Source organism: Penicillium psychrosexuale (genome assembly GCF_028828465.1).
Source record: "Penicillium psychrosexuale strain IBT 29551 chromosome Unknown utg000001l, whole genome shotgun sequence".
In the NCBI taxonomy this organism is placed as follows: Eukaryota; Fungi; Ascomycota; class Eurotiomycetes; order Eurotiales; family Aspergillaceae; genus Penicillium; species Penicillium psychrosexuale.
Window position 1 is genome coordinate 2552671 of NW_026643186.1, and position 20196 is coordinate 2572866.

General features: G+C 49.4%; 9 protein-coding genes across 9 annotated transcripts; 5 read left to right on the forward strand and 4 right to left on the reverse strand.

Moving 5' to 3' along the window:
- Positions 1-11: 11 nt before the first annotated feature.
- N7518_000992 (Zn(II)2Cys6 transcription factor) lies at positions 12-1998 on the forward strand (the record flags this gene model as incomplete). Its single annotated transcript, XM_057181920.1, has 2 exons — positions 12-875; positions 952-1998. The coding sequence occupies 2 exons, from the start codon at positions 12-14 to the stop codon at positions 1996-1998; spliced, it is 1911 nt and encodes a 636-aa protein (XP_057047270.1).
- Positions 1999-2218: 220 nt separating this feature from the next.
- Positions 2219-2859, forward strand: N7518_000993 (uncharacterized protein; the record flags this gene model as incomplete). Its single annotated transcript, XM_057181921.1, has 2 exons — positions 2219-2573; positions 2636-2859. The coding sequence occupies 2 exons, from the start codon at positions 2219-2221 to the stop codon at positions 2857-2859; spliced, it is 579 nt and encodes a 192-aa protein (XP_057047271.1).
- A 230-nt stretch (positions 2860-3089) lies between these two features.
- N7518_000994 (uncharacterized protein) lies at positions 3090-5438 on the reverse strand (the record flags this gene model as incomplete). Its single annotated transcript, XM_057181922.1, has 3 exons — positions 3090-3918; positions 3984-5283; positions 5366-5438. 3 exons carry the CDS (start codon positions 5436-5438, stop codon positions 3090-3092), a joined length of 2202 nt encoding a protein of 733 aa, XP_057047272.1.
- Positions 5439-6373: 935 nt separating this feature from the next.
- On the forward strand, positions 6374-6760 carry N7518_000995 (uncharacterized protein; the record flags this gene model as incomplete). Its single annotated transcript, XM_057181923.1, has 2 exons — positions 6374-6437; positions 6504-6760. 2 exons carry the CDS (start codon positions 6374-6376, stop codon positions 6758-6760), a joined length of 321 nt encoding a protein of 106 aa, XP_057047273.1.
- An 80-nt stretch (positions 6761-6840) lies between these two features.
- On the forward strand, positions 6841-7446 carry N7518_000996 (uncharacterized protein; the record flags this gene model as incomplete). The annotated part of the gene is made up of 1 exon (XM_057181924.1): positions 6841-7446. The coding sequence occupies one exon, from the start codon at positions 6841-6843 to the stop codon at positions 7444-7446; it is 606 nt and encodes a 201-aa protein (XP_057047274.1).
- Positions 7447-8488: 1042 nt separating this feature from the next.
- Positions 8489-11701, reverse strand: N7518_000997 (MFS transporter; the record flags this gene model as incomplete). The annotated part of the gene is made up of 9 exons (XM_057181925.1): positions 8489-9042; positions 9093-9140; positions 9196-9438; positions 9493-9622; positions 9684-10097; positions 10153-10304; positions 10354-10401; positions 11092-11553; positions 11608-11701. The coding sequence occupies 9 exons, from the start codon at positions 11699-11701 to the stop codon at positions 8489-8491; spliced, it is 2145 nt and encodes a 714-aa protein (XP_057047275.1).
- Positions 11702-12527: 826 nt separating this feature from the next.
- cox5b (cytochrome c oxidase subunit IV) lies at positions 12528-15105 on the forward strand (the record flags this gene model as incomplete). The annotated part of the gene is made up of 8 exons (XM_057181926.1): positions 12528-13319; positions 13375-13468; positions 13751-13960; positions 14094-14147; positions 14390-14548; positions 14681-14781; positions 14853-14943; positions 15017-15105. The coding sequence occupies 8 exons, from the start codon at positions 12528-12530 to the stop codon at positions 15103-15105; spliced, it is 1590 nt and encodes a 529-aa protein (XP_057047276.1).
- A 429-nt stretch (positions 15106-15534) lies between these two features.
- N7518_000999 (purine-cytosine permease family protein) lies at positions 15535-17413 on the reverse strand (the record flags this gene model as incomplete). Its single annotated transcript, XM_057181927.1, has 6 exons — positions 15535-15618; positions 15678-16383; positions 16440-16553; positions 16610-16682; positions 16738-16888; positions 16952-17413. The coding sequence occupies 6 exons, from the start codon at positions 17411-17413 to the stop codon at positions 15535-15537; spliced, it is 1590 nt and encodes a 529-aa protein (XP_057047277.1).
- A 901-nt stretch (positions 17414-18314) lies between these two features.
- N7518_001000 (SANT/Myb-like DNA-binding domain-containing protein) lies at positions 18315-19089 on the reverse strand (the record flags this gene model as incomplete). The annotated part of the gene is made up of 5 exons (XM_057181928.1): positions 18315-18356; positions 18420-18503; positions 18561-18593; positions 18654-18701; positions 18775-19089. 5 exons carry the CDS (start codon positions 19087-19089, stop codon positions 18315-18317), a joined length of 522 nt encoding a protein of 173 aa, XP_057047278.1.
- Positions 19090-20196: the final 1107 nt, after the last annotated feature.

The following is a 20196-nucleotide window of genomic DNA, read 5'->3' on the forward strand; positions in this document are numbered from 1 at the left end:
GAAACAGCACCATGAACCACCCACGCCGGTACAACGTAGAGCGATCCTGTGTGCGCTGCCACGAGCACAAGATCAAATGCGACAAGGGCTCACCATGCAGCAAATGCAAGCGCCAGAATGTAACCTGCCAGTACCCAGGACCAAGCCGAGTGAAGCGCCAAACCCCGAAGAAAAACACAACCGATATTGCAGTACGGTTAGAGCAGCTTGAACAGTTCATCGCATCGATGATCAACGAACGGCCGACCACCAACAGTCAAAGCCCAGGCCCGAGTACAATCCCACCGACACCGAATAGCCGATCCGACTGCAGACCCCCATCGAGCAACCCCGCTGCGACAGAATGCCCCGCCCACCAGGGGTTCCTAGGCAAAGACGGCCGATATATCAACGAGCCGTTTCTCTCGCGAGTGCTGGAGAAAGAGCAGGAGCTGAAATCTGCAATTGAATCACCCGTCGCTGTAACTAGTCCGCATAGACTGCCGATGTTGAGGGCAGATGGCCTCTTCACGAACCCGCTCTCGGCGCAGATTAATACCCAGGAGCTATTTCCCAGTCGTTGGGAGGCGGTTTTGCTCTGGCAGACCTTTATCGCCCGTGTAGAGCCCTTGGTGAAGGTTCTTCATGTTCCGACGGCACAATCGCGTATCTTTGCGGCGATTAACCAGCCTGAGAGTGTGCGTGCTGATGTACGTGCTTTGCTTTTTGCGATTTGTTTTGCTGCTACGACAAGCTTGCTTTCAGATGATGCTCGTAATGAGGTCTTGCATGCGAATCTGCGGCGGTATCAACATGGGATGGAATTGTCTTTGTATCATGCTGAGTTTTTGGATTCTCCAACCCTTACCTCGTTGCAAGCGATGGTGATATATCAGGTGAGAGAATATTGCTTCATGTGTCTTTGATCAATGTTTCTGTAATTATCATCGCTGATGTATCTTTGCCCTCTAGGCATGCTTTCGATTTAGTAATAGCGGCCGGTCTGGCTGGATATTACACGGAGTAACTATCCGAGCCGCGCAATCAATCGGTCTCCATCGGGATGGGAAACATTTCAAACTCCCACAGTTGGAATGCGAGCTACGCCGACGAACATGGGGGCATATCAAATCAGCCGACAGCCGAGTGGCAGAGGACCACGGGCTCACCGTCCCAGAAAGCAACTACGGCGACACCGAACTTCCTTTGAACGTCGACGACCAGAGTTTATCAGAGACGAACATCGTCCCAGCCGTATCAGAGAACCGATGGACCGAGTTGACATTCTCTTTAATCGTCCTAGAAATCAACAGCAGACGGCAGGCGTTGCTCCGAAGCATAGTAGGAGCATCCGATCCCGAGCTACTCATTGCAGAGTTTATAGACGCAATAGAGGAGAAATACCTGCGCCACAGCGACCCGAACATCCCAATCCAGCGCTTCGGCTTCCTCCTCGGCCGGCTGCTTCTCACAAAGATCGAAGTGTGCATTCGACAGAAACAGCTGCAGTCACAGGGACCGGCGGCATGCTCACTCGACCACAACCTCGTCCAAGATACGCTGGCACAAGCCTGCTATGGCATGGAAATTGGCCTTGAGATGAACAGCAATGCATTACTGCGTGGCTTCCGCTGGATGATGATGATTTTCACCCAGTACCACCTCTTCACGTTCATTCTCTGGACTCTGTGTGTTTACCCCACTGGTCCGCATGTCGAAAGAGCTTGGCGCGCTATCGATATGCAGTTCGATTTGACGGATGATCCCTCATGGCCGGACCCGGGTCCTAAATGGCCGATGATTGTGCAGTTGCGGAATAAGGCGAGGCGTATTCGCCAGGCGCATGAGCAGAGTCATCCAATTGTCCATGGGAATTGTCCTGTCTGTGCTGATGGGACTGGACCTGGGACTCGGGATTCGAGGCTTGACGGAGGCTTCGATATTGATATTTGGGATCCGAACTTTGTCGACTTTTCGGATTGGAATAGCCTGGCACAGAGTCTTTCTCTCTTGAAATGACGATGTAGGGCGACCAAAGCACATACAATAGTTCATTCCCGCATATATGCCTTTGTCGTAAGATGCCTGCGTTCGCTGCGGTGCGCCCCTTTGATTAGTCGTGTTTGTTCTATAACCAAAGGACGCGCGCGTTGCAGCCCACAAAAAGACACAAAGACCCTGAACAGAACTTCACCTTTCTTCTCTCCCTACGTTACTTGCACTTCATTCAACCGTCACTATGCCTTCGCCTGACGAGCAACCAGAGAACCTGTCACTCCTCCTAGTAGCAATGCAGAAACAATCTAAATTCCTGCTGGAGGGTATCCTGAAGGACATCATCAAGAACAGCCCCGAAGGCCGCAAGATTGCTTCGGGATGGCTACTAGCACCAAAGGCTGATGTGAAAGCCGAGCCCGTTCTCCCTGTCTCTTCCACTGCCCGCGTCACTTCTGAGGCCCCCATCACTTCAGCCCGCATTACTTCTGAGCAAGAAGTCAGCGTCCCAATGACATCCCGCTTCGCAAATTGCATCTACTGCATGGAAAATTTCGACGTCACTCGAAACTCAGAGACAAGCTGTAGATATCACGTTGGTACGTGTATTCTCCCAAGTACACATGCGCTCAAGTGGGAAATGTAACTAATATATGAACAGAGCTCGACATCCTCGACGAGGAAATGTGCGTCAAGGACGAACTTGCCTATGGACTTGGATATGATGGATATGACACTGAGGAATATCGCGAAGCTTGGCCGAAAATGTTCTTTCATCCTTGCTGTGGAAGGGACTTGACGGAGGATATGTGCCAGGTTGGTTGGCATAAGGCTGTGGACCCGGATGAGCGTCCTCGCAAGCGAACTCGTCAGGACTATGACTAAACTTGGCCCTGGGGTGTGGGCTTCAAGCATCGGGGTTAGTGTATCTTCCTGCGTTGATGTCAGCGCGGGTGGCTATGCTTTATGTTTTAAACAATTTCAATTTCGGTTTTCAATATGTCACCCTTGACCTCTGTATGCATGGGTTTCTCCCTAGACCAGCCAGCGAGATAAACCCTTTCATTCCATTATGAGAACTATTCACAACTAATAAGAAATAAACCTAGCCCTAATTACTGCAATGGACAGTCCGGCCGGTACTCCCCCGAAGCCTCCTCATCCTCACCCAAACCATCTCGTCTCCGCTGCTCCTGTCGTTCATTCTCATCATTCACCAACTGTCTCAGCCGTCCTACATCCGGCTCCTCATTAGGCTGAATACGGAGCAATTCATCGACCATGGCCGCCCGCCGCGGGTGACCCTGCTGGCGTAAGTAGCGTTGGAACTCGAGGAGCATGAATGTGCGGAAGGCTCCGTTAATAGGGTCCTGCTCTGTGTGTGCTGTCGGTGTGGGTATAGCAGGGTTTGTTGGCGTAGTTGTAGACGCAGCTGCGGTCTGGGATATCGCTGCAAGCGTACCTTGCGCCCGGGGTGCTTGCGTTGTTGGCACTCCCGGGTTACGCTTTACATAGTCTACCACCGCTCGAAGGATATTCCAGCGCATCTCGTTGTGTTTCTTCCAGATGTATCGCTGCCATGGGATTGTCGGGCCGACATACACCATGTTCGGGTGCTCGCTTGCCAGTGGCCAGTATTCTTCGAGATCTGCCGTCTGTGATAATAGCAGGGAATAGAGATCACTCCACACAAGGCTTCCGAGGATGCGCATGTGGCCTTCGTAGCCTGGAGACTCGTCGGCTGGTTCACTACCATTCTTCGAGTCGAATTCTGGATCGACGGCGAGAAGGAAGCCGGCAAAGTCACCTGGAATGAGCCGGGATGTCACGGCACTGTACGAATTGGTGGCGTATGAGGCAAAGCAGGCGGAGTCAACGGCGAGGAAAGCCCTGACTTGTAACTTTGACCAGTCGTCGAGGACATTTTTGATGGTTTCGAAGTGTCTGGTTGGCTTGTTAGCTTCGCAGTGCAGGACAGGGGAAAAAAGAGAGGGAAAGGGCATACTCACTTTCTAGATGCATCGATATCGCCCTCTGGAATACCAAACTCTTCCCCATCCAGCCAGTGCAGCCTCAAATGGTTCTTGATCGCGCCGCTTCCTGTTTGCCCTTTGCCCCAATCCGAAACATGAGCTTCCACCTTGCGGACGAATTCTGCCCATTCAGACTCCGTCTGCCCGTAAGTCAACCGATACACAGCGAACCCGTACCTACGCTCCCTCCTTCCTGATTGCTCTCTCCTTCCGGATTCAATCCTCGAAGCGCAGGCAGCAATCCAAGGCTCGCGCGGAATGGGTTCAATAGGTGCACCACGAATCTCTTTTCTCAACCGATTCTGGCCTTTAATCTGGCACTGGGATGTCGTATGGTATGATACTGCGGCCGAAGGGACTGTAGATGAACCCGTGAACGCAGCTGCACTACGGGCGAGCCCTTCTCGAGTGAGCAGCCTGGCACGCTCATGGTATGCTTTACTTCTCGCCCGTAGATTCGCCGCATGAAGTGCTGACGGACCGTCCCGCGGGGGAGCTGCCCCATACCCCTTGTAACCGTTCATAGGGATCATGATGGTGTAATCCGCGTTGGCGGTAATTTCAGCCAGCATGTGCAGCGCATCACTAAGTTTCCACTGCATAGCGTCAGGCTCGCCGAGGGGGTTGGCTCCCCCATCTATTGGCCGATGCTCTAGAAGGGCTCGCAGTAATGGCGCTCGTAGTGTATTGACATGCACAGTAACCCATCTATGGGCGCGCTCGCTCATCATCTCAAAATGCGCCGCCATGTACATTGTCCAGAGACCGGCGACACTAACGCGATTTTTACCTTGCTCCGCTCTGCAGTTGTTGAGAACAGTGTCGAGCGCTGCCCAATGCTCGTGGATGTAATTGAACGTGTCGCGAAGATATAATCGCACGGTTGGTTCATTCAAATACTGGAACACGGCTATCACGGCCGTTAGATACTGACACGCGAAATCAAAATGCTCTGGTCGGTCGAGGCCCTTCTCCTGCCATAGCTGGTCGCTCAGGGGGATGACGCCCTCCCATAAACGGGACTTGAGGAATTGCAAGTTCTTTCCGACCATGCACAGACGACCGGGATCACGATGGGAACCAATCCGGGACATGACAGTGGTCATGAGAGGTTCGCCATCGGAGTCTGGAGGGAAGTTTTGATTTGGTTTGATGAAGAGTGCTTCCTCAGCGGACAAGCGCTCGGTGTTGGGTTGAACACCATTTGGTAGGGGCCCATTACCGAACGCAAATTGAAGGAAATGTGCGACGGTTTGAGGCTCAAGAACACGATCGACTTAATCGTTGTCGGGTTAGTCCATACTAATATACGGGAGTAGACACGGATAGGAGGGAAGTGGGGGGAGGGGATCACGAACCAACTCGTAAGTTTTGCGCCTTGCAATGAGCGACAGTTACCGAAGTGCCTTCAGCTTCAAGATGCGAGTACATTTCGAGAAACGAGAAATAAATCAAGAGTATTATGAAGAAGACCAAGGAAATCAAGAAAATCAAGAAACCAAGATGCGATTCTGGACCTTTTGAAAGTGGAGAGGCGAAATGATTTAAAGACGCCAGGCAACTAGACGCTCTGGTTGGGGAGGTTTCGAGTTAGCGCCCGGGTTGTTGATCTAACTCCGATGGGGTTTGGCTTCATCTTTGCTTTTTATCTTTTTATCTTTTGATCGTTTGGCATTGGCTGCGAAGGTCCATGGCGGACAGGGATCTATGTCTCACTATCATCATCATCTTCTCACCCAACCTCGCCATCTAAACCTCATGTGAGGGTAAACTGAAAGCAAAGTGACTGTACCTGCCTTGAAAGCTGCCCTCGAAAGGGCCAAAGCAAGAGGAACCCACTACTTCCATATCCCGGCGTTTGCTGTGTGCTGTTGAAGGTTAGTTGTTTGCAACGTTTGCAAAGTGGTCAGCTATATCAACTGGCCTCTTCAACTTTTCAACTTGCTTCTTCTTTCTTTCTTCATCTTAGTTATTTGGTTGAATGCACTCCTTCTTCTCCACATCGACCTGGCGCCTCATGAATGGCAGATTTTTCACCAAGATGTCGTCGCCAAGTACGATTCTCACAACGGAGCTTGGGATCCGGCGGTAATCGAGGCCATTGTGATAGGCAGCGCATTCTCTGTCACAACCAAGCAGATTCTGGTTGGGGACGAACTTGGTGTGCGCGGAAGGTTCCACGAAAGAATTAGACAGGCAGTGACAACTGTTCTCCAAACCCAAGGGTATAATCTGCGATTCGCGGATTACAAGGCTGCGAGGCCAACTCCCTTCACGGGCGTTCCAGACTTCGTGGTCCTTGATTCGCCAGAGCCATCAAGGTCGTCGGAGAGGCGAAAACACCATGGGATCATCGGAAGGTTAATATGCTGGATAAGGCCGTGGACAGGTTCGAAGGCGGAGAAGAGAAGTATCTTCGGCGGTACCTAGGTTCGTGTGATCATATAATCCACCAAGCTCAATACGTTCCAAGGCTAACATTTATATAACGTATAGGGCAATTGGCCGGCCAAATGCGCGAGCTGGACCTTAAGTACGCGTTCCTTACAACATACGATGAGACCATTTTCGTTCGGAAAGTGGATGTTGAAAGCGACTGGGGTCTGGAATATTCGCCAGTAATCAGGCACGATGACACCTTTGGACAGGCACTTGGTGGGCAGACGTTTAGTGAAACACTGCCACAGTGTTCAAATCACCGCGCGATGAGCAAAGTTCTAAGATTCATGGAACAAGAACAACGTTACTTATAGAAAGGATCAGAGCTACGTCACATCCATATATATGTATAAGTCAGTTCCTACATGGAAATTTGTTCTAGCAGGCACCTATCATGGCTGATCAAAAAATATGGTTTCCTGATCCTATCCAGGATTCAGAATGCAAGATCTTGACTCTGAGCGAGCCTACCCCTTCTAACTGGGAAGTCGTCCAAAAGATTAACGAGCACGTCGAGCAATGGCAAGATGCTACCTCCTACCCCTCCCACCCCTCCCTAGCCTCCGCTAAATTCGTCTGTCGCGATGCCCAATCTCCTAATGGGCCCACAGCCTTCCTCCGTATCGTGAAGCAGATTCCTTCTGTCAAGGGCGACATAGGCCCTATTCGACCCCAGGAAGCCGCTCGATTTACTCCCTCCGAGCTAAAAGCATACGAAGCCATCCGAGCTCGGGAAGCCACTCAATTTACGCCACCCGAGCTAGAGGCATACCAAGCCCTTAAGGAAAGAAATTCGCCTAATACCCCTAAGCTCCTAGCATGGGAGCAAGGGACTCAGGACTCCTCTGGTTCCGTCCCAGGTGGCTTTATCACATGGATTATCTTTGAAAAAGTTGAGGGAATTGCCCTTGGAGATGAAAATGGGGATAGCATGTACTGGGAGCAGCCACCGGAAACTCGTGCAAAGATCCGCAAAGTCTTCCTAGAGGAATACGAGTAAGCTCTATCTAACTTGAAAGGCTGTTTGTTGTGGAATGATACTAATATATGATTAGTAAAGCTGCGGATATTGGAATTCTACCAGTCGATAGCCGCCTTGAAAATTTGATATGGAACGAGGAAAGGGAAACAATGTAGGTTTTGCATAATATCTTGCGAGGAGATGATGCGGAGTCCAAAATAGGTGTTAACATTTTATATTCAGTCATTTCGTAGGATTTGAAGACCCGGAATTCTTCAAGCGCAAGGGTCGAGCAGACAACACTACATTGGCCATGTATGACCTAGCTAAGCCTTGCAGGGATTGGTACTGGAGAAAAGATATAGATACCTCGGGATGGACCTTCTAGTCAAACTTTTGTTTTGGAGAGGCGAAATCATTTTAAAGTCGCCAGCGCCAGACGCTGTTGTTAGAGATGTTCCAAGTTAGCTCCCAGTCTAGCTCCGATAGGTCTCGGCTTTGAATTTATTTTTATCTTTTAGCATTGGCTCCCTTGTGCCCTTGTAAATATTGCACCGAAGTACTTACATGTAAACCGTGAATTACCATATCGAAATACGCTACGCTACGTATGCAATCTGACCAAGGATGGGACAACAAATCACGATTTGCGAAGGTTTTCTGCGAAGGGGCAGAGCGGCCAAAGGTCAAATGCCTGAATTACCATGACAGCGCTCAGTTCAGAAAATGAAGCTATTCCCACCATACAAATTTCCGTATACACTCATTTCTCGGCGTTGAAGAAATTGCGACCGTATAAATATCTCCGATAAATCAATGAGGCTATATACACTTCTCAGGTCGACGGTTTCGTCCAGGTGCTAGAGACCGTGATGCTTTTTCCTAGACTGATGTATAACTAATAGCGTCATTCCGCCAATGTCAATTATTGGGTATTATTTGACAGTATTCTAATTGTAAATCATAACTTTTATTAAATTAGGTATCAAGTCATTATTTCGTACTTATTTCCTGGCCAATAAACCAGAATCCCCGTAATCCAAAGCCAAAAATGCAAAACCCGAAAAGAATGCCTCTCTCTCTATACTTGCACGGGTGTATTTGACCCACTGGCCTTGAGTTTCTCCTCCAAGATTAGCCTCTGACAGAAGGGACTTCTCTCACGAATCCAAGGACCCAATCGCATCAAAGCAAAAGGAATCGGAATGCAAGCAAGACTAATAAAGCCAAGGAGGGAAGTAGCCCATGAAACCCCGAAAGATTTATAGAGCGGCTGGGCGGCCAGCGGGAAAAGCGCTCCAGCAATGCTCCGTACAATAACGGAAGCGGCCAGTGCGCTGGCAGAGTAGATCTTGTATGCGTCGGTCACGTAGGTAAGAAGCGAAATGAAGATCGTCTGGAATCCGAATCCGAAGACGAACCCGGACATCACGGGTGCTACCCAATGCATGGTGGGCTTTGCTGTCCAGGCGAGCCAGAACATGCTGATTGTTAGACAGGGCCCGGCGATACAGGACATGGGGAGTCGGTGGTACTCTTCGCTGGAGGTCCAGGCTTTGTTGAGCTTTTTGGCTTTTTCGTAGATCATGTCGTAGTAGAGGGCGACGAAGCCGGAGGATGCGGCGCCGATGCCAACTGTGATGGTTAGCTATGTCTGGGGATATTATGAAAAGAAATTTACATACTTGGGATATATGTGAGGGAAGTTTGCTCGACGGTGAAATCATAGACACCTATCGATCAATTGTTAGTATTGGAGATCAATGAGAAGACCAGATGGAGCAGTACCTTCAAAGATGATGGGATAGGCCTGGAAGTAAAAGAAGACCAGGCTATATGCGAGGGCGATATAGATGGATGTTGAGGTGATGATAGGCTCAAAAAAGAGCATCGTGATGGGACGAGTGATGATTTCCATCGGAGTGAATCTCGAGTCCAGATTGAGCTCTTGACGCGAAAAGTATCGATTGGATCCCGAATGTTTTCTCAATTTGGCTGATTGTCGGTTCAAGATTGCTGGGCCAAAAGTTTCTATTTTAATTTGAGATTAGCTAATGCCACTGTTGGTCCAATTGATAATCATACCAGACGTGAGGAGCAGAGCCAACCAGGTAATACCCGACAGAATCAGGTCAATCCTAAAAGGCCATCTCCAACCATATTTGACTGAGCATCCAGAGATGATCGGGCCCAAAATGGGACCAAAACTGCAAGCCTAGAATACATATTAGTACTATTCACACATTCTACCGTTGACGTAATTGATCATAACATACCGACATATACATCGCCATCGCGCGACCACGGGTTCGCAGATCAAAAAACAAGTCCGCATAAATACCACCAACAACTGTCTGTGGAGCAGCCCCTGCCAGACCACAAATAGTCCGAAAGACAAGAAAAGAGGACCAATTTGGCGCTAGAGCACATCCAAGCGTAGCGAGGACAAAAACAGTGAAAGACCAGAGGAGAACGGGTTTCCGTCCAATAGTTTCACTCAATGGACTGAATAGCAGAGGCCCAACCACGTAGCCAATGAGAAAGACGGCAGTTGGTAAGACTTTTTGCTGGTCTCCGGACTCGTGGAAGTCCTGCATGATAGCGGGGACTGCATTGCTAGGAAGTGCGGATGATATGCCGCTATTGAGGACTATAAATATCCCTACAATCGCATTGTAGAACTTTTTGCTCTATTGGTTTTGTTAGTCAATTCTTCGGAATATATAGATGTATAAATGTGCGTACAAAGGCCCAATTTGGTGGGTTTCTTGGTGAGTTCTCCTGGAACTCGACAAGCAATTCATCTTGGGACAGTTCAACTATTCGGTAATCACCAGTTGACTTTGGATTTTTCTCCGTTGAGGCAAGAGACCTCTCGTCAACACCGTCATCATTGTCTAATATATGTTAGAGCAGACCGGAAATACTGGATAAGGTTGATCGTACCTGAAGAAAGGATGGCGGCTATCTGAGCCCTTAGAGATTGTTTCGTTTCTGACGCCATATTGCACCATCAAATAAGTGGGGGCAGCTAGAACACAAAGGAAGAAGATTGGAAGTATGTTTTTATTCTGATTCTCAAGAACACCGGTAGATGAGGACCAAGCGCTATATAAGCCAAGTAGAAAGTTTCTCGTTCCCATTGCAACCAGCGGACCTTGATTGAAAAATCCTGAAGATTCTTTGACTCACCTGGCTAGAACGTGTTGATCTTGCATAATGCCTCTATCTATCATATTAAAGTAGGCAACAAGCCAATGAGAGACCGGTATACTTCGATTTTTTTGGGTGGGAAGCCGGCGCCGGTGCGGGGCCGGCTGTTAGGGCAATCCACTCACGGCGCCGGGCAGGATCCGGACATGGATGGCTGCCCCTGACGCAGAAATTGATTGCTAAGATGGATTTTGAGTGGATATCTAGACCGGTGTGACTGAACACACGTGAATAAACAAGCACACTGCGTTGCGCATTGCGCGTTGCGGCCCAATTTGTTGTTCGATAGAACACCTATCGGCTTTGATCTACAAGGCTAGAACTTGGTCCTTGCACGATTTACACAGCTGGACAGTGGAATTGGAGTGATAAACTTCAATAAGGTGTATTAGGTATGTAGTTGTTACTGTGGAATCGATGGCATCATAGGCAAGAAATCGAAGATATCGTTTTGCCCCTCCTCAAACAGACCAAAAGAATCTGCAATAGAGTTTGATACAGTCCAGTTCGGTGCTTCCATGGTGCCGGATATCCGAGATACCGGCGCTCTAGCTGCAGATGGGTCACTACTTGGCATTGAGACCATATTTGAAACTTTATCGGCCTGAATGGTCGGGCCGGTTCTGTAGCGGAGATCCTCGAGGGGACCCACCCCTGATGGAGGCGGGCCGTTGATCATGGGGTTATCAGCTCCCTGGAATGGCGGGCCCTCACTTTGACCGGACATGATTGGTACATCTGTACTATTATTGTTCTGCGGACATTGACTGGCAATCAAGGCGCGTGCGTAGTTGACGAAGATGGAAACAGTCCGGTGGATATCGGGATATGGTGGTTGCTTGAGGAAATCGCAGATCTTTTCTGCTCTTTCAAGTAGAAGAGTTTGATTGATCAGATTCGGACGCCATCTGGCGATGCGAAGAGGGAATGTTGCTAAGTCTGTATTAGCAAATTGTATGTAACCGATTGAGGAAATGATCAACTTACTGACGAAAGCGATTGTGAGAGCTGGATATGTTGGCGCCCAGGGTAATTGACAGCGATAAGATGGCTCGTTGATCAAAAAGTTTAATTGGTCCATGATGGTCGTAACAAGGGACTGCCATAGATTCATCACATTGCTATGTCCCCGAGCGAAGTCTGACAGGCTTCACCTGTCTGCCGTGTCTTTTTCTTTTGTCACGGCTCTTGACTCTTGACCCTAGACTACCCTGGTCCCATATTTTGCGTTGGGTTTTGATCCCCATTAATAGGCGCTTTGCCAACAATAGTTTTGGGGAGGTTCTACCGCGTCGAAGGTTTTTTTGAACCCCTCCTCTTTATGTTGGGCGTCTGTGCGAAACCCAAGGGAGAGAAACACTACCCCATGGCCGGAAAGATGGGATACAACTGCCTATCCCGAGAGAACTTGACTATGGTGATTCAGAGTCCTCTTGCAGTCCGGTCCACTGGAGACTGATGGAATCAGCCCGGCAGCGCACGCTCCAACTTGGTCACCGGCACACGGTTGGATTTCCCCCAGGGCACTCTCCAGGATGTTGTTATAGATAGGTCCTTCTCTTCGTTTTTCGTTCGCTCATAATCTAAGAAAAAAATCTTTGTTGTTTTACCTAGCTATACATTGTTTATAACCGATTCTTCTGCAAAACCTGCCTACAATTTGACCCAAAGTAATCCTATCCATCCTCTTCTGCATGTCAACGCGTTGAGGCCTTTCTCGTCTTTGTTGTGGTTATATACAGGCAAGTTTCTCTTGGCATCGTCCTCCTATGCAACAGCAGAGGCTTTTCTTTTCTTTGCCTTTCTAGTCGAAAGAGAGACTCGGGAATAAAAACGCCCTGGGATTGTTCATCTCCCAACTGCCACTCAAGGCACTTGCTGGGGCTGCAGGTCCTAGTGTTGTTTTTATGTCTACAGCACCAGCGGACCCTTATCGAGGCTTCATGGTTAACTACACTCCTCATGACAGTGGTAAAGATGCGAACGGGGAGGATATCGTTTCTTACGGCGCGGCGCAGTTGCTCCAAGATAGGCCCGATGGCATTCGCTACCACTCTGATACAACCCAGACGCCCTTTGGGTCTCCGTCGACTTTTATCACGAACCACTCGCCCGCACGCCAGCCGGTTTCACATTACAACACACATGGGTATAGACTCTCCCCACTTCAGGGTAGCAGAAAACGACAACGTACCGACAATGAGCCTGAGGCCAGAGAAGACGGTGATCACAATTATGGTTACCGACCTGTCTTGCAAAATCTACCCATGGGTGATCCATCGGCTCCTGCAGGTGAATCGGCCGACCTGACGTACGCTGGTCATGCCGTTCCTTCATCTTCCCGCCAGACATCGAACCAGGACTACCTCCAGTCCTCTCTCCCGCAACAGCATCACCACCATAGGCTACCACCCCAAGCATCGGTGGCTACAGCTTCTGCTGGCCAGGGCTCTGAACAGCCGCCACTCGACCGCAGCTTTATGAACCTTCCAGGCTTGCCGGCACCATACCCTGAGCCAAAAGCGCCAAAGACCAGATTCGGTCACAGGGAAGATGAGATGTTGATAGCCCTGAAGGAGCACTGGAAGTTTTCCTGGAGGCAGATTGAGTGCTTCTTTCCAGGGCGAAAACAGCAAACATTGCAAGTCCGTTACTGTACCAAATTGAAGGAAAGGGCTGTGGTTTGGGATGATGCTTTGGTATGTTTGACCCCACCTGACTAAGAAACCGGAATTGCGCTAAGTCCTAGGACAGGATCGGAAACTGAAAAAGGCGTTGGAGGACTATGAGGACAACAAATGGGCACACATTTCCCGGAAGCTTGGACCTGGTATACCACCAGCGGCGTGTAAGCTGAGAGCCGAACAGCTTGAGTGATGTTGGAGTGTATGTTTTGTTAGTTTAGAGGGACTTGTTTATTATACTGTGACTTGATAATGCGTGTTGGCGTAACTGATTGTTTTCCAATATATCATGCCACCCCGTGCCCTACACAGAGAAGCCCTAGGTGTTCCGAAACGGATATTCTGCCGCTCGTAGATTGACCTCGCAGGCCGCCGTACAGAGAGCTCCTGCCAATCAGAAGGGCTGACTCATCATTAGTCGCGCTCCTATTGGATGTTCCGGTCAGCCAATCACAGGCGGTCGGACCAAAGCGGCTTCAAACTCGCCCAACCTCAAACCTCCAAACTCCCTCTCCTGCCCCAAACGCCCCGCGTCATTCACACCATCACCTCCAGGACAATGTTCCTCCAACGTACAGCCTCCGCCCTCGCCAGGCGCTCGCCTGCCCGCGCTTTTACCCTCGCCCAGCGCCCCTTCTCTTCCTCTGTCATTCGCTGTACGTGACTCCTCAAATGGCCTGATCCGACCTTCGCACAACTGCTCCAATCCCGCGCACCCCGACCACAAGGGGCGATTTGCAGTCAATTGGTCTGAATCTTCTATCATGATCACCAGCTAACGTTTAATAGCCAGCGACAAGAAGTGGGCTCCCAAGCAGGAGGGCAAGATCTTGACCTTCGATGGTTAGTGCTTTACCCGACCCCATGCCAGTCAATTACTTTTCTTCCGGCCTGTGCGGCTCGACAAGGATCCATATAGTCACACACTCGAGAATATGCGTGCAATTGGACGCTATAGAACCTCGGGTGCTGGTCAGGCGGATACTTTTCCCGAGCCACGGGCCAGGCTTGTCATTCTACCTCGAGTGGATAACTACAAAAAATCTCCAAAAACCACAATGCTGACCTATCTTCTCGATATATAGAGATCAAGACCGAGGATGACCTCTTTGCCCCGGGTGCCAAGCCCGGTACCATTCCCACCGATCTCGAGCAGGCCACCGGTCTTGAGCGTCTGGAACTCATCGGAAAGATGCAGGGAATTGACATCTTCGACATGCGTCCCCTTGATGCCTCCCGCAAGGGTATGACTCCTTAATATCTCAACTTTCCATCGCAATTCCAGAACGAATGATCAAATACCGCGGGAATTGCGTGATCATTACTTCGGGGCGAAGACCGAGACATTGGCTAACAAAATGCGTCGATTTATTCAGGTACAATCGAAGACCCCATCATCGTCAACAGCGCCGGTGATGAGCAGTACGCCGGTTGCACCGGTTACCCTGTAGACTCCCACCAGGTCAACTGGCTGACTGTATGACCGCCCCACCCAAGCCCAAGCGGTCTAATATCTCCAGCTCTAGAGACTGACTATGCGTCTTTTAGGTCTCTCGCGATCGTCCCATCGAGCGCTGCCGCGAGTGCGGTAACGTGGTCAAGATGAACTACGTCGGACCCGAGGAGGACCCCCACTCCCGTATGTTTCCTGCTCTCTTTTTTGCTTATAGTATATGATAATCTGTTGGTTGTGCTAACATTATCACCCTCAGAAGACGACCACGGTCACCACCACCACCCCGCTCACGTCGAGCCCAAGACCTTCGCCGACTACGTCAAGCCTGACTACTGGTACCGGTAAATCTTCAGTGCCGATTTTCTTTGGATGTTGCTTGGAAATCCCAATACAGTGTGAACATTATGCTGCGTGTCTGTCTTTGTTCTGTCTCCGTGACTCCTACGTCTCTTTTGTACTATAGTGCTTTAGTAGATGAAATGTGAGTGTTGGTGAGGTTTTTACTTTTGACCTATATCTATTTGGGTTCGTAGTTACTATGAGATGGGATATCACCGGTCGTCCTGTTAGTAGAACTTTTTCGATACCGGTGTAGATAGAAAGAAAGAAAATGTATTTTTGAGTCTATCCATATATCACTTTTGATCCAATGTACATGTATGTATCTAGAAAAATGCGGTAGTATATGCGAAGCCTCAACAGGGAGGTAAATATGCAATGCTCGTCCACTCATATGCTTAGAAATGACATCATTCATATATCATCAGCCAATGTTCAGCGACCCACGAAACGGAGTTCGATGAATCTGAGAGGAGGGTAAACAAGCGCAGTCCAACAGAATCCGACGTAAATTCCCATCTAGAGAGTAATTAGTTAGGAACAAATACACAAATGATGGGAGATGGGATTTAACTCACATCAGCACCGTATTCGCCGACCAATTTGGCAATGGGTCCAATGTACCACAGCTGCGCCATACACAATACGGCGCCCACCCAGCCAACGATAAAGGCAGTGAAAGCCGCAATGCCAATGGGCAGCTTTGACGGATCCCGCCAGATGCCCCAGTTGTACCCAGTGCGAAGGCGGAAGATGAACCGTTCCTCGAGGACAATAGCAATCCAAATGACAACCCAGTAGCCCATCAAAGCGAGGAAATTGGTGAAGATCTCAGAGAGGTTGCTGCGGCCAACGAGCGCGCAGACGGTATAGATAATGACGGCAATAGTATTCCAGATGACGCGCGGTACGGCCTCGGCGTAGCGACCGAGGATCTGGAAGTCGATGCCGGCGGAGTAAGTGGGCGCGACGGTATTGGCGATCAGGCCTAGGGCGCAGATAACTGAGCAGAATTTGCCGAAGCCGTGCAGCGGGCCGAATCCTTCGACGATTAGTGCTCCTTGGCCTTTTTCGTAGGCGGCGGAGTACTCTGGGAACGAAGGTATGCCTGAGGCTAACCCGACGCCGCAGACTAGGGCCATCGTGAAGGAGACGAGAAGGCCTGCCAGGCATAGACTGAATATCTTCAGGCGAGAGGTGTTTTCGGGGTAGTAGACGAAGAAGTCGGCTGCTAGTGGGGCATAGGTGATTGCGGCGCTCAGACAGATGGAGAAAAAGGATAGCCTGGGACCATGTTAGAAAACTGGGCTTCGATTTTTAGGTCTGAGATGCAGACTCACCTATTGCCAGCTACTGTCCGAGAATCGCCAGTAGAGGTGGTTGACAAGTCAAACTTCACGGATGACACCCCGAAAAGGATGCAAACCACAATTACTTGGGGCAAAAAAGCGAATCTAATGAGGCCCGTCAGTGACACTGTTCCTCATGGCAATAATCTCTCAAGACTAACCGTTCATAGTAGTGGAAAACTTGGATGCCGAATGTGGCAACAGCCCAGCTGATAACCGCAATGATCACGATGCCTATAATATCAAGATTAGTATCACTATTGATGTATGAAGTTTTCGGAATACCCACCGACAGCTACGGACATGCCACCAGGGGAGACAGCAGACAATATTTGTCCGCCAACGACGCAATCAATCAAGCCGTATCCAATCATCTGAATAAGGTTCAATAGAACAATGATCTTGCTAGGCCACCAACCCATCGAATACCTTCCAAATGCCTAGTCACCGATTAGCCCTCTCGATCAAATAATAGTCCAACGGATTCAATATGTGCTACGCACCAATGTTCGGATCCCGGAAACGGGCCCCCATGTGGCCATCCAAGAAGAGACGATGGAACCAACTAGAGAGCCAAAGACAGCACAAAGTGCCGAGTCTAGGAAGTTGAGACCATAGACTGCAGGCCCTAACATCCCGAGGGTAATGTTATTGGGTGCAAGGTTAATGGAGATCCAAAGCAAGAAGACTTGCAGATACGACATCCACGTGTTGCGCTTCATGCGCTCATCCACGGCAACTCGTTCGATACCACGCGCTTCTAAATTATACTCGACGAGCTGGTTCTCAAAAGCTCTGATAATGGAGCCCAATCGTGATCCAACGGGATTGCGGCGATTGGTCGTCGTCTCGGGGTAGAGTGCCTCATCGTTGTTGACCACGCCGGGACTTTCAGGCGCGAATTTCGTCAGGTCTTCCTTGTTGGAGTGCACCGCTAAGGTGGTGATTTCATTTCCTGAAGCCATGCTGCGATTCTGTTAGTATCACACCTATTTCCTGAAGAGAGGAAAAGCGCATTGAGTCCTTTCGCTGGAATTACCCAGATCAAGTTTAACCGTATATTCTCAGAACGACAATAGTCGAACACCGGTCTTCATGCAGGAGGCTTGTCCTAGATACCTTGATCGTGAGAGATTGCCACACTACTCGTCTTCATGATAGCCGTCCCTTGTGGCACAGGTTGTGTTACCTTCCGAGAAGAGGCACTATGACCAACGTCAGCGGACGTGATCAGGCAATCACACAGGCATACTTTACCTTCGAAGCAGAGGCTATTCAAGTCCAAAACAAATTGAGCAGTAGGTAACAGCAGGTAACCAATTGATATGACAAACACCCGATTTCCAGGGGGGAGCAAAATGGGGAAAGATTTGATTGCCGCGGGGAAAGAAATAAGATAGCCCGCTTTGGCTTTTTCCGCCACCACCTTACCTGACATACTACATCCATAGTTATTGTACTAGTTACAACACACAAGCCATTGGGTTTCTGATTTCTGCTTCTGCAATTTCCTCGGACTGGGACCAGTGGGAATCATATGGTATTGATGGACACAAAGCGCAAAAAAAAAGCAGCGCTGTCAAAACCAAAGCAGACAACGCCTGGGAGTGGGAAGGGAAACATGACGGATCGCAAAACAGGATGCGCAAGTGTTCATATAGCGCATATAAAAGAAATTCGAGAATAATATTGAAAAATATTCCAGATCACCAACTCCATCTGCCTTGTAAAATCAGTGGCCTCCAGCGGCCACCGATGAAACTTGCATCGCTCTGGAATTGCAGGGAATCCGGAGGAGAGAATGCCAAATTCATAAAAGATGCTAAGAAAAACAATATCATCACTTCGTCAGAGGCATCGTGGTAGTCAGACGTTCTTGAAATGCTCTTTGGCATACTGTTCGCAGGCCTGTCGGAAAATATCGAGATTAGATGGGATGCACGATGACATGCAGGAGATTCCGGTACTTACTTTGGCAGGCTTGCCCACTTTCTGGCCGATCACCTTCCACTTGTTCGCCTCGTACTCCTTGATCGCCTCCCGAAGCTTCACAGACTGTGCGACGTCAGGGGCGGGTGCGACAACGGACATTAAAAGAACTCGGGATCATACCTCATCTTCGGCAAATTCCGCGTAGTGCATGTCCTGCGCAAGGTGTCAGTAAGACGAGACGTGGTATTACCAAAATCGCTTAATATTGCGCACCTTATACCAATGCTTCTTGACACTGCCCTCGGTTCGGGTCGGGAAAGTCTGTGACGGGTAAGAAAAAAAAGGCCCAGGTCAGCAACCCATAGTTTCAGCCTATAAAAAGCCGCGCGCGCACCTTGGCAATTTCACTCCAACTGCGCCCGGCGTCGCGCATTGTCTTCAGCCTTTGCTCCTCCTCTGCGGTCCATGGGGTATTGGTGCGTCCCTTCTTCTTAGGCGTAGACTCAACCGTGGGAATGGCACCGGAGTCATCAATCGCACCACCCGAAGGGTTCCCTTGGCCTGTCATCATGGCTGACGATCCCGTAGGAGAAGGAGGACGTTTGCGCGAAGCGCCGGGGTTTTGTTGGGATAGAGAAGCAGTCGGAATCGGGATGCCTTCAAAGGTTGGGACGCGGTGGAACGGATGGATCTGTTGTTGCGAAAGCATATGCGGGGGGGCGCTGGTTGTTGACGTCTTGAGGCGTTTAGATGTCGGGGGGGGAACTAATCGGGCAACGAGTTAGGGAATAGTAGAAACATAAGATGAGGTAAGGCAATGTAATAAGAACGCGACCAAGTGCACTTGAATTCCAACCCAGTCTCCCTCCTACAGCTGGAGGCCGGACGGAGATCACAGACGAACGGACTTACGACATGGTGAAAGACACACGCGGTTTTCAATCACCCTGTGCCGATTCATCTGTACATACAAAAAGGGCCGCGTAGAGGGAGGGGTGGTTAGCAGGATCTGGTACTGGCGCGCCTTGGTCAACTCGGAAGCGTTACACTAAAGACGATGACACAGGCGCATCCCAGGCAGAACCAGATTGACAAAGGTAACAGGGACAATATGAATAAGTCGCGACACGGATAAGTCCAGACTCCGACCGGAGTGATTTAACTCCTATGTGGGTTGGCAGTCAAAGGGAAGGGCTCACAGGTCAAAATCGCATGGTCGAAGCGTCGATTCGGGGACCTCGAATTCTTCCGAATATGGGGAGAACATGAGGCTGGGTGATGGGGTTGACTTTGAAGGGAAGGCAAGGTTAAGGATAGGAACCAGGAAAAAAAGTAGAGACTTTAAAAACACCAGGAAGGGAGAACGAGATAGAGTGCAAGAGAGTGCGAAAGAGAGAGAGAGACAAGGTTACAGAGAAGAGAAAGGAGGAAGAGGAGAAGTTGTTGTGAGGAAAGGCAGAGCGGGGATGGAGTCACCTCATATCACAACAACCAAAGTAATAATAGCACTGAAGATATCATTCGAGACGGTTGATACACTTGATAGAGTCGATATGGATTCTATAGATTATCTAGCTCGTCTAGTTTATATGGATTCTCGAGTTTCTATTGCTTCGAGACGTTAAATGCGTCGAATGTGTTGGTTTCTTTCATCTTATAACCAGGCCCTCTAACTATTTCCCTACTATGTGACCCCTCTATTACTCTCTATACCTCTGTCTTTCTTAAAATACCCCCTTTATGTTCATCTTTTACTCCTCCAATATCTAACGTAGATTATTCATGTCAAATTAAAATTCAGTGTCGATTCAAATGC